The sequence below is a fragment of the Pristis pectinata genome, chromosome 23 (genome assembly GCF_009764475.1).
Source record: "Pristis pectinata isolate sPriPec2 chromosome 23, sPriPec2.1.pri, whole genome shotgun sequence".
Lineage (NCBI taxonomy): Eukaryota > Metazoa > Chordata > Chondrichthyes > Rhinopristiformes > Pristidae > Pristis > Pristis pectinata.
In genome coordinates this window covers 12,456,450-12,470,147 of record NC_067427.1, presented here as the reverse complement: position 1 = coordinate 12,470,147, position 13,698 = coordinate 12,456,450, and the positions used below count along the sequence as shown (strand labels likewise).

At 45.0% G+C, this 13,698-nt stretch overlaps 1 protein-coding gene across 1 annotated transcript in view; it reads right to left on the bottom strand.

Moving 5' to 3' along the window:
* The window catches only part of LOC127582286 (hemicentin-1-like), a 260,770-nt gene extending 254,595 nt beyond the window's left edge, over positions 1–6,175 (bottom strand). Inside the window, 1 exon segment of the mRNA XM_052037463.1 lies at positions 5,932–6,175. Coding sequence (XP_051893423.1) covers positions 5,932–6,163 — 232 coding nt within the window. The 5' untranslated portion in view covers positions 6,164–6,175.
* Positions 6,176–13,698: the final 7,523 nt, after the last annotated feature.

Here is a 13,698-nt window from a genome sequence, read left to right as displayed (position 1 = left end):
CAGTGTGTCTGCTCTCAAGCTAGTAACAGCCTTAAAAAACCGAAGCAGAGTGAAAAATGAGGACAAAAAGACACTGATAAGTCCACCAGCACCTGTCTTTCTAACCGCAAGCAATTCCAAATAATTCCCTACTGTCAAGCATCAATTGCCCAATATTATCATTCAGTTCAAAGCATCCCACGAGAGACGGTTCTGCCCAAGAAACCCCCGAAGTGTAGATTACCCGCAACTCTCTCATCTTCAGCCCCCACCCCAAGGCAGTGAATGAAGCTTGTTCATGTGGAACTAAAAACAAAACCAGATTCCAACATCTGCTACATATTTCATTTTAAATGAATTTGATCTAATTGAATTTAAAAGAATCCTGCTTTTCTGTAATCTGATCCCTTCCCAACACAGCCCTCACATTCACTCCGTCATCTCTCAATCTTATTTCTGTTCTGTTCTTTACAATTTTCTCAATTCCCTAGACTTTATTTCAAAATTAAAAATAGAGTCTTATTTTCTTTTCCAGAGTTCCCTCTTCAAGGACCCTACAGGAGAGAAAACTTCAGTCTTTCTACTACTAAGGAGCTCTCAGACGCACTGCACAAAGGCAAGGTGCTGGACTGCTGCTCTCCACAGGAATAACTTCCAGCAATTGCCTGTGTTTCCAATTGGAAGAGGGGTGCAACACTAGGGGTGTGCGCCAATCAAACTAATTCTTCCCTTCAATGATGGGACAATGGAATCTCATTGCCTATACATTGGCAGGCAACTTCCGCTACCAGAGATCTGACCTCCACCAAGACTTTTTGGTGCACGTGGACTGCTGAACGGTGGGAGGGAGATCCCAGGAAGGAACAGGGTCCCTGGATCAAAAGAAAATTGAAGGCTATTTCTGGCGTGGGGACCAAACATTCCACCCCTATGATCCTGTGACTGTTGCGCTGCACAGAGCGATTACTGAAACATCACTCCTGTTCCTTGATCCTGATCCTGTTCTCAACATAAATATTTCTTTAATCACATTTATTAAAAATCAAATTAAGTGGTCAGCCAACTCATTGCCCATGTACTCAACTATGGTCCCTTGGTTCAGTTGCTATCAACGTGTGCGTATCGTTACACTTCCCTTCCTCTGTACTGTTTGTGTTACACAGCAAGCTCCAGATTCCACTCCAGGACATCCAAGATGTCCTCTTTCCTCAGTAAAACGAGGTTTCCCTTCCTCCACCATCAATGCTGATGTCACCCGCGTCTCCTTCATTTCCTACACGTCTGCCCTCACCCCAACCCCCCCACCCACGACATAACAGGGACAGGGTTGCCCTTGTCCTCACCTGTCACCCCACAAGCCTCCGCATCCAACACATCATTCTCCGCAACTTCCGCCGCCTCCAACGGGATCCCACCACTAGGCACATCTTCCCCTTCCCCCCTCTCTCCGCTTTCCGTAGGGATTGCTCTCTCTGTGACTCCCTTGTCCACTCGTCCTTCCCCGCAGGTGACCGTTTAGTCAAGCACCCTCACTCCGTCTGCCACGAAAGCAAGGATCTCCTGGTGGCCATCCATTTGATTCCACATCCCACTCCCATACTGACATGTCTATCCGTGGCCTCCTCTACTGCTACGTTGAGGCCAGATGTAGGTTGGAGGAACAACATCTCATATTTCGCCTTGGGAGTCTCTAACCTGATGGCCTCAACATCGATTTTTCTAACTTCCGGTAACCCCTCCCCTCTTCTCCCCCACTTTTTCCCTCCTTTGTCTTCCCTGCTTCCTGTGGCCCACTTCCCCCTTCTCTTTCCCCTTGGCCTGCCCTCATGACCGGCCTGTCCCTTCCCCTGTCCTCTTGACCTGCCTATCCTTTCCCACCTCCTTCCCTTTATTCCATGGTCTTCTGTCCTCTCCTACCGATTCCTCCTCCTTCAGCCCTTTGCCTCTTCTACCTCTCACCTCTCAGCTCTTACTACTCCCCTTCCCCCACCCACCTACCTTCCCCCATCACCTGAACTCAGCTATCACCTGCCTGCACGTGCTGCTCCCCCTCCCCTGACCTTCTTATTCATGCTTCTGCCCTCTTCCTTTCCAGTCCTGATGAAGGGTCTCGACCAGAAACATCGACTGTTTATTTCTCTCCACAGATGCTGCCTGGCCCACTGAGCTCCTCCAGCATTTTGTGTGTGTTGCTCCAGATTCAAGTGGACGGTTTGTGGAACTAAGGTGCACTAAAGCAAACTGCCAACACCACATGAGACCTCATGTCATGTCCTCTTGGTCATGGATATATAGATATATATGGATATAGATATCTTTATTAGTCACATGTACATCAAAACACACAGTGGAATGCATCTTTTGCGTAGAGTGTTCAAAACACAATTATTAGATTAACAAAGCAACATCCAATACTTTCAGTATAGATTTCTTAATTTTACAATTATTTTCCCCTCACATTTCTGACTGGGAAAAACATTAATGAACATGAAAGCTAGCACAACAGATCAATTAAGGATAATCTTACTTTAAACCAAGCTGTACCTATCTATCTATTGTCTCTGTGATGGTATCTATGGAAGTTTCTAGTCCACTATGACTACATTTTTGCCTCCAACTGTGATTAGCTATAACACACCATTCAGTAAACCTAGTAATGAGACCCATTATGTTTTATGCCATTGTTGGCAAATGTCCAATTAGTCCAGTCTGTCTAATTCCACTTTATATAAACTCTGGCAGCCAATGGAGGGGAAAATTTTGCAACTTCCATTACCAAAAATTACATCATCACTCGCACCGATGAAGTCTGCAAAGTGCAGGAGTCACCGGTGGGAAAGATGGGCGAGGGTTTTTTGGGCAGCATGTACTGCAGTCATTAGTTCAATGTAAAACAACGGCACACAGTGAACTGGACATCCCAGCCAAGGCTTCAGTATCTCCCATTTATATAACATAAAACTGCAGAAAAAAATGTCAAAGGCATTTTACAGTACTGATATCAAACAAACAAGTGATGCCCTTGATCAAATGTATGGCCAAAGGGGAATATTTTAAGGGATATCTTAATGAGGAAAGAGAGATAGAGAGGGGAACCAGTTTGGAGGGGAGGGGTAAAGGTTCATTTGGAGCCTGGGCAGCTGAAGGTACAGCAAAATGTGGATTTGGGGATCTCTAGAGATCTGAATTGAAGGAGCACAGAAGCTACAGTGAATTATAACACTTACAATTAAGGCTGGAAGAGAAAGTAGAAGGATTTGACACAATGAGAAATTTAAAATCAAGGCATTGCTTAACCAGCAAACAGGGGCATCTGGTCAATGGAACAGTTCAAATTTATAACATAGGCAGCAGAGCTTCGAATGATTCCATTCACAAAGAGTAGAACCAGGGAGATTAGTGTGCCAGATTTGTCAAGAATGGAAGTAACAGAGTCATAGAATCAGATAGAGGATGAGGGTTTCAGCAGTAAGTGAACAGCATCAGTCAGAAGATATTACGGAGATACTGATAAGTGCTCTTCATGATTCTGTGAATATAAAGTCCCAAATTCAACTCAAGATCAAATATGACACCAAGGATGCAAACCTTCTGTTAAGTTTCACTCAGCTGAGTTTGTTGGAGTGACCAAACCCAGCTCCCATCTTCCCAATATTTAGTTGGAGCAAATGTTTGTTCACATACATTCACAAGTCAGACAAGTTGTGAATATTGGAGGGGTCAAATAAAGTTGTGGATGGTGTACACCTGGAAACTGACATTTTTGGATAATGTTGCCAAAAGAGGTGTTGAGATGAGAAATAGGAGGGAGGAGTTTGAGGGACACCTGAGGTAAAGCTAGCGATGTGGGAAGAGTTGCAGTTTCCAGTGACATGCTAACTCTCACCAGATGTAGAGGAATGCAGCCATGCATTTGTGGTCACATCTATGTGGAGTTGTTGGAGGTGGATGGTGGACTATGTCATAGGCTGCAGAAAAGCTGGGCAGATGAGGAGGGACAGATTACTCTGCTCACAATCACACAGAATGCCTTTAACAACACTGGTCAGAGTTCTCTCAGCACTGAGGAAGAGTTGGAAAGCCTGACTTAAAGAGATTCAAACCAGGAACTCAATGCGGGAGGCCAGGAAGAGTGGGAAGACTAGAATAAGCTGAGGAATTTTGGGGAGGAAAGGGTTGAAGATATGGCTGCAAACGAAGGGTCAAAGGTTGTTGTCTTGAGCTGACCTGAAGGATAGGGTGACAATAACTGAGAAGAACCATAAACAATATCAGCGAACACAGGGAGCAGGAAGGGAGTCAGTGCGGATAGGATGAGGGAGTGGGAGAAGAGACCCACTGATGACACAAATTCACAGATGATATCGGGGAGATGGAAGAGGAAAAAAGAGAAAGATGTTGATTTGGGTCAAGGGCTCTCTAGGCTACTAACTCTGGTCTTGTGCTGACTTTGTAAATCTCAAATAAACACCAGCCCACAGCTACAAAAGAAAAAGAACAGACATGGCTCCTGCTCGCTATCAAGAGACCCGACTACCGAAGCAAGCATATATGATTACACCCTCCCCCAACCTCACCTTCATCAAAATCCCTGTCAACCTTGTCAGGGCTTCAACTTAAAGAACAGTCATGAGAGCAAGAAGTAATCGGCTGAACAATATCCTGAGAAATACAACGTAACAGGAGTCATAACCCACCAACGGGAAGATTTAATCAATCCTTCTACTGCCTAGCTAAATATTGTGAACTCACTAATTGTTTTCTACTGCAAATATTTTCTGGAATGTGTTAACTTTTTACTGCTTTATTTAAAAAGGTGGGAAACAGTCTAGTTTTAAATCTGTCTGCAATCACACCAACCCGATCACACCCTGCTCAATTCAAGCTTTCAGGAGGAAATTAGAGAGCTGATGGAACAAGGGAGCAAATGTGCCAACGTCGTCCTAAAGCATGGCACTGCAATGGAAAACCACCTTCTCAGTACAGCCATGCCTCATGCTCTCTTTAATCCTCTTCTCAGTCACTCACTCCCTCACTCTCACATCTCTCTCTCTCTCTCTCCTATACCCTCACTCTTTCTCAAACCCCTCCCACACTGTCACCCTGTCTCCCCTTACCCACCTACTTACCCTCACCAACACACCTCCCTCTCCCTTCTCCATCACCCACCTTCCCTCCCTCCCTCCATTACACACCTTACCCCTCCCTCCATCACCCTCCATCTCCCCTCCCTCTTTCACCCTCCATCTCCCTCCCTCCAACACCCTTCCTCCCTCCCTCCATCCATCACCTTCCCTCTAGCACCCTCCCACCCTCTCCTCCATCACTCCCTCCCTCCATCACCCTCCTTCACTCCATCATCCTCCCTTTGGTCCTTTGCCCTCTCCCTCCCTCCATCTCCTTCCACCTCACTCACCCTCCCTCCATCACCTTCCCTCCCTCCACTCCATCTCTCCCTCCATCACCTTCCACCCTCACTCACCCTCCATCACCTTCCACCCTCACTCACCCTCCCTTTATCACCCTCCCTCCCTCCCCTCCATCTCTCCCTCCATCACCCTCCCTCCCTCCCCTCCATCTCTCCCTCCATCACCCTCCCTCCCCTCCATCTCTCCCTCCATCACCCTCCCTCCCTCCCCTCCATCTCTCCCTCCATCACCCTCCCTCCCTCCCCTCCATCTCTCCCTCCATCACCCTCCCTCCCCTCCATCACCCTCCCTCCCTCCCCTCCATCTCTCCCTCCATCACCCTCCCTCCCTCCCCTCCATCTCTCCCTCCATCACCCTCCCTCCCCTCCATCTCTCCCTCCATCACCCTCCCTCCCTCCCCTCCATCTCTCCCTCCCTCCCCTCCATCTCTCCCTCCATCACCCTCCCTCCTACATCTTCGCTCCTTCCCTGTCCGTCCATCAGCCTCCCTCCCTCGCTCACCCTCCGCCCCTCCCTCACCCACCTGGGTCGTGGAAGGGCACCAGCGCGAAGTTGGACACGGGGGTGCCGGCCCTGCCCAGGGTGCTCTCCAGGATTTTCGCCGCCCCCTCCATGACCTGCAACAGGTCATCGTACATGGAGCCGGTCACATCGAAGACGAAGGCGAGGGTGGAGGCTGCCTGCGAGCGGGAGCTGGGCTCGGCCGCCAGCCGCGGGAGCGAGCACACGGTCAACAGCCAGAGACCGAGAGCCATGAGCGGACACTATTCCCGGCTCATCGCAGCCTCTCCCGGAGCCCTGTCAGTGCGATCCAAGACTTCCCAAAACTTCCCAACTCCGCCGCTCCCTTCCCCGGGTCCTAGTGCCCGCCGGGTGAGTGGGAGGAATAAATGAATGAGAGGCCGGGGAGGGGGCTTAAACTGGACTGAAACCAGAGACAAAAGGCACACGGAAACCAAAATGGGTGGGAATGGGATTGAAGGAAAACCACGGGAATGTTAGGAAGCCGCAGGAAAGGCAAAAAAAAACAAGGAGGTGGCAGATAGTTGGGGGCGGGGGAAGGACTATTCTTTGCAACGGGGAATAGTAGAACTGCAAATATGTTCGCCTCAGGATTCACATTATCAGAGAATGGGACAATGCTGAAGCAGGAATAAGCGTAAAGCCATTCGGCCCCTCTAGGACGTTCCTTTATTCAATATGATCTTGATTGATCTGAATCTTAATTAACAACCTTTGCTCCACTTCATTTTATTCCTACAACTATTCCTGGAACCTTTGCCTTTATCATCCCCTTCGGGAGCGTGTTCCAGGGTTCGACTACCCCCTCAAATGCAAAGCTGCTTCTCTGCTTCCTCTCCCGCTCCCATCCTTAAGCATCAGTGCTTTAAGGAAGAGAGTAGATCCAAAGGATAAAATCAAGTGGACAGATTCATGTCAGTGGATGCAGTTCAAACATAAACACAGGGATCTGCGGTAAGTAGAACGAAGGTCTCCATACGAACGAAACTCGCCCAGGAGAAAACCCGCACTAACGCCAGCACATTGTTCTGTGTTACTGATGCCCATCCCTTGGGCTTGTAACATTATGGATGACAAGGGTTTTTTTATGGTAAAGTTTGAGCCATGTTGAGAGGGTCTTTCCCAGGCCTCCTCATCTGCCCTTGTCAACATCGCCTGAAGACACACCGGTCTCCACATGTATGCTGATGACATGCTCCACCTCCACTCCTCCAAATTGTCAGAAACTTTGACTCTCAGAACTAGATAAGCAGAATTTCCCCCAACTAAATACTGGAAAAACTAAAGCCAATGCCTTGCTCATTGCGGGCCAAGAACTCCATCTCTACCCTTGCAACAGTTTGAGGATGAATCAGACTGTTTCCAGCCTTGGTGTCATGTTTGCCTCAGCTGACTACCAAATCTCATATCCGTGCTGTCACAAAGCCCCACTTTCACTGCTTCAGCCTTATCCAACTTCACTTGTCTCAACTCACCTGCTGCTCAAATGCTCATTCATGTTTTTGTTACCTCTGGACCTTTCATGCCGGCTCCTTCAGAAAACACAGCATCATCCAAATTTGGATGGTCACATCCTAATTTGCATCAAATCCCATTCACTCTCCACCATTGTGCTTGTGAGCTACACTAGGTTTCAACTATTTAATGCCTTCATTTTAAAATTCTCATCATTGCTTGCACTCTCTGAAATCTCCCCCAGCCCTATACCCTTAGAGATACGTCTGCTTCTCCAGTTCTGATCTCTAGCTCACCCTTGAACGTAGTTGTTCTTCCAGTCTGGTCTGTGCCCTCAGCTACCCGCTCCCTTCTGCCTCCACCCCTTACCCCCAAAAGCCTCCCTGCCTCCCCTTCCTACTTTACAATGCTTCTGAAGATGTTGCTTTTTGACCAAGTTTTTTGTTATTTGCCCAATATTTCAATGTGTGCACTGTTCTCAGTTTTGTGTGGTAACACTTCTCTGAAGCTCCTTGGGGTGTTTTTGCTTAGTTCAAGACTCAAAATAAATAAGTTGTTGTTTTATCTTAGTTTGATGTATCAGGGAGTACGTTACTTGAGTATTTTTGCCATGAATTTTTTGGAGGAAGGATGGTTGTTGAAGGATCAACTGGTTACCTCAGGGACATGTTGGTCTTCCTGTGCAAGGAGCTGTCCACCAGTGAATGTTGCAAGCTGGTACACTCCATAGTCGAGAACTATATGCTAAAGAGCACACTGGATCTTGCTGCATCTGCTCTAGAGGCTCCACAAAGGTGCTCATGCCATTGCACATTGAAAACCGACATAAAACAATCCCTTGGAACTGTTTGCTTGAGGAATCCATGTAAAGGAAAATTGATGCTATGCTGATGTACTGTAAATGGAATGATAGGCTTGTCCAGAAAATAGCAGCAAATGAATGCCCTGTATTATTTTTGCAAATTTAATAAAGAAAATATTATTTTGGGGGACAAAACCTCAGACTAAAAGATGATTACTTCAACAATACAAAATGATGAAATTTATAGGAGCACTCAAGAAATGTTACCATAAGGTTCATCCAGCCCCAGAGGCACTTATCCAGCTGAGAGGACTGTGTAAAATGATCCATTGCTGAAGGGTTCTTGTGTTACGCCTTAATTCACTGATGTAGACATTCCTCAGATTTCAGTCTGAGCACGAAGGTGCATCTTGACTTCAGCTTGGCGAGGGCTGGATTGATTGTCAGAATGCAACTTTCATATTTTAAATTAGGAGAATGTGTGGTGTCAGATTCTTATGTTCTGAGATGGGATGTATTCTGTTTATTTCCTAGAAATATGGAAGCAACATTAGATACTGTAACAATTGTAACTGTGGATGCATTCTGGGAGAGACTTATCTTCATTTTAATGTCATATGGAACATGTTAATTACTTAACAATTGCTAGAGGGCATTAGGAATGATAGAATAATTAATTCTCTACCCTTGCATGCATAATTATCATAAACTCCACAATGACTACCCCACTGGTGGAATCCCACAAGTAACATTCTCTTTTGCTTTGCTTATTTAATGGGATGACAGACATATAACTTTTCCTAACATATTCCTATCAAGGAATCCTTGTTAGCCTAGCTGCACTATCCACTGTTACTGAAAGGAACAATTAAAACATTAACTCTTTTACTATTTTGGAGCAGACAGGATTATGTGAGTACACAAAGCAATCTAATCTATTGATTTGTTTCTATTGATGTTTAATCTCAGGAATGGAACTAATCAGAAATCTGTGGGTACAGCGTTTCTCATTGGTCGGTTTCTGAGCAATGGTCTCGGAATCCTTGATCGTTCCCCATGCATGTCCCAACAGTACATTTTTCTTCTCAAATCTTGGGTATTTTGTAGGCAAATTCCAGTTTGAAAAGAACATGTGTGATGAGTTGGCATGTTTGTATCAGTGGACAGTACACAAGGTACAAAGGAATCAGGAAACCTGCTTGTTCCAGGTGGGGTGGATCCTGGCAAACAACAGGTGGAGGTCAACTACGGCGACAGTTGCCCCCTGCCCCTCCCCGTGTCCCATAATTTATGATTGTACTGTCCACACTCACACCTGAAGAACAGTCTACAGGGGGAGGTACAGACAGCTGTAGTGGTCTGCTTAATTGGTCAGGAACTTCATCAACCTCCTTCATAAGAGAAGAAAAGGCAAACCCCCACTGCTCTGCCAGAAATTGCAGGTGTAGGTGAGTAAAACTGTTCTGTGCCTCAGGTTATGTTCAGCTCCTAAACTGTGTTGCAGCACAGAGCAGATTAAAGGATTAGAATCTAGTTACTTGCACTTCTCAGCAAATCTGCCCCAGATATGATCAGGCGTACTTCTCATTGACATAGCAGATTGTGCTGAGATGGACCCATCAGACCCTGTACTTGTCTCACTCAGTGTCAATCATTCTTTTAACATGCCCTCTTTCTCATTGTAATCTGTTTGATTTCCAATTTTGATTCCATTTTGGTTTCTTTCTGCAAATGTTCAGCTGCTGTATTTTACCACTCCCTCTACTACTTTGCTGGCTTGAGCTTTATTTTGCCAGTAATCAGGGAACAGCCCTGTTCCAGGTCGGGTCAAAACCACAGCCATTGGTGGGGAACCAACCTCCCTCCTTTCACTGTACAGCAGATTTGGATCCAGCTCCCTGCATTGAGAATCAGCTGATGCGAACTCTTTGGATAACATGCCAGTCTCCAATGTGTAACTGGGCTGCTTACAGTCCCCCACAAATCAGCACAGAATGCACACTGCAGAATGATCAAGGAAAAATCAATATCATTTCACAGATGCTACCTGACCTACCAAGCGTTTCCAGCATCTTCTGATTTCAACTGCTGAATAATTTGTCAGTGATGTGGTGATTTAGTTTCGGTGTTTTCACCTGTTTTGACTGGGGTTGATGTTAGACCATCAGGGTATCAGCCCTGGCCCACTGGGTAGCATGCTCACCTCTTGGGTCCAAGGTGTTCGTACAAGTGCCACTCCTTAGATTGGGATACAAACATTTAAACTCCAGTTCAGTACAAAGGGATTGCTACATTGACAGAAGTGATACCTTTCATTCAAGACTTTAAGCCAAGTTTTTGTGGGTGATTGTAAAGGATTCCCAAGGCAGTATCCCCGCATATTTCACATCTTCAACGTTTCCCAAAGTACTTTACAGTGAATGAAAAAAGGTCATTTTTGTAATGTTGGAAATGTACACAACAACAACCCATGAACAGCTATGCTGGGATAATCAGTTTTGGTTGAGGGATAAATATTGACCAGGTCACTGAGGATAGTCCCCTGTCCCTCTTCAAAATGGTTCCATGGACACTTAAAATCTGAGAGATTTTACATGTCATCTGAAAGACAGCATCTCCAGTACTGCAGTTCTGTCTCAGCCCCACACCAAGTGTCAGCCAAGATTTTTGTGCTCAGCTCTATGAAATGCGATTTGAACCAACAACTTTCTGACTCAGAAGCAAGAGTACTTATCCAGTTCCCTTTTGAATGGCATGATTGAATCTGCCTCCACTATTCCCCCAGTAATTCACTCCAAATCCTAACCACTCACTATGTACATGAAGTTTTTCCTCATGTCACCCTGCCGCTTTCACAGGCAGCCATGAGCAAGTTTACATCACAGATTCTCAGTAACCTCTCTCCTGATACCTGCTATGATGAATGATTGGAGGTTCCTGTTGCAGAAGATATTTTGAATCATGGCCTTAACCATTATTCAATCTTGGCTAAGTTGTACAAATTAGTTTGGGAAGTTCTGAGACAAGAGCACCTTATTAATGTTATCCAGAGGGAAAGACATGGTCAGAAAACTCCAGATGTTTCAAAAACTACAAACATATCAGGACATCATCATGGGATTGAGGTGAGGGGCAGTGAAGAACTTGTAATGCAAACTTTCTCATGGCTACCTGTGAAAGTAGGAGGAGGGCCCAAAGATGATAAAAATAACAACAAAATTAGAATGTAAATCAAGAAGTGACATCAGAAATACAGACAGTGATACTCTGCCACCTGGTGATCAGTGTAGATTTCGCAGTGCAACTCTTAACAAAAACCATGAACATAAGAACATAAACAGGAGTTGGAGATGGCCCTTCAAGCATGCTACACCATTCGTCAAGATTGTGGCTGACTTTCTACCTCTGTGCTATTTTCCAGCACAATCCTCATATCCCTTGATTCCCTCAATGCCCAGAGAAAGATTCAATTCTGTTTTGAATGAAGACACAGGAGACTGCAGATGCTGGAACCTGGAGCAACAATCTGCTGGAGCAACTCAGCAGGTTGAGGTGTGTGTGTTTGTGTGTGTGTGTGTGTGTGTGTGTGTGTGTGTGTGTGTGTGTGTGTGAGGGGGAATTGTCGCTGTTTCACGTCCTGATTCTGATTCAAATGCTACTCGACCTGCTGAGTTCCTCCAGCAGATTGTTTGTTGCTCTGTTTTGAATAAACCTCCATAAGAATTATGAAGGCTGAGCCTCCATAATCTCCCAGTGCGGAGCATCCTGAAGGTTCACAACCTCTGAATGAAGAAATTTCTTCTCAACTCAATCCTAAGAGGGCTACCCCTTATTTTTAAACTGCGTCATAGTCCTTTTCTCCTGTCAGGGGAAATAGCCTCCCTGTATCTAGCCTGTCAGGCCTTTTAAGAATTTTATGCATTTCAATTAGATTTCCTCTAATTCTTCTGAACTCCTTAAACACAGTCCCAGTCTACTCCATCTGTTCTCATATTGCAAACCTGCCATCCCTGGAACCTGTCTAGTACATCTTCACCACAATCCCTCTATGGCAAGTACATCCTTTCCCAAGTAAGGAAATCAAAACTGTGCACAATACTCCAGGTAATGTGTCATCAAGGTCCTATGAAATTACATTAAGACTTACTCCTGCAATAAAAACCACTTGCAATAAACACCAACATACCATTTGCTTGCTGCACCTGCATGTTGGCCTTCAGCGTCATGTGCGCAAGCACATCCGGGTCCCTTTGAAGATCAACACTACCCAATTTCTCACTGCTTGACAAATATTCTGCTTTTCTATTATGTGCACCAAGATGACCTCATAGTTTTCCACATTATATTCCATGTGCCATTGTTTTGGCCATTCACTCAGCTTGTCCATATCACTTTTAAACCTCTACGTCCTCCTCTGTACTCACAGTCCCACCTGGTTTAGAATTGTTAGCAAACTTGGAAACATGACATTTGGTCCTCTCAACCAAATCATGAATAGATGGGGCCCCAAGCACTGATCCTTGCAGTTTCCCAGTAGTTATAACCTTCCAGCCTGAGGATCTGCTTATTCCCACTCTTTGTTTTCTGTTTAATAAACTAATTCTCACACCACCCCCAATTCTGTATGTTCTAACCTTGTTAACCAACCTGCTGTGCAGGAACTTTTGACTCCTTGTAGAAATCCAAACACACCATACCCACTAGTTCTTCCTTATCTATTTTACTTGTCACATCCTCAAACCCCAAGAGATGAGTCAAGTATGATTGCCCTTCATAAATCCATATGGAGTCTTCTCTATCCTATTTTTCTACCACCACCCCCCTAATGTTTGGTTATTACATCCTTCATTACAGATTCAGGCAACTTCCCTACCAGTGACGTTAGCCAATCCCCATTTTCTCTCCCTCCTTTCTTAAATAATGTTGCATTTGCTATCCTGAATTCACAGGAACAATTCCAGAATCTACAACGCTTTGGAAGGTGATAACCAGAACAACCATCCCTAAATCTTGGGGACTTATCAGCTTTCAAGTTCACAAGCTTCTCAAGTTCCATTTCTTGAGTAATAGTTATTTCCTTCAGTTTGTCATTCTCACTAGATCCTTGACTCCCTAAAATATCTCCAGGGTAGTTGTTAAATTCCTCTATCATTTTCTTATTCCCCATTGTAAATTCTATCTGTCTGTAAGGGATATTGAAGTGCTATTGTTTCAACTTTTCCCCTTATCTACACATTTAGAAGCCTGAGTGAATTATAACAGTCTTTTTAAATAACTAAACATCAACATTAATTGGCAGAGTTAAACACTGATGAGTTTGGTAATAATAAGTGGCATAGGATGAACAAATTGGTGATTTTATTTTGTAATCAATACTTTTTACATGAGGTGAATGGTTGAAATAATATCTTCCACATTAAAGCAGTCCAAGTTACTCTGCAAACCAAGCTGCCAAACCAGGAACAGAAGGTGGAGATGGAAGTAATTGATTAATGACAAAAATAATTGGTA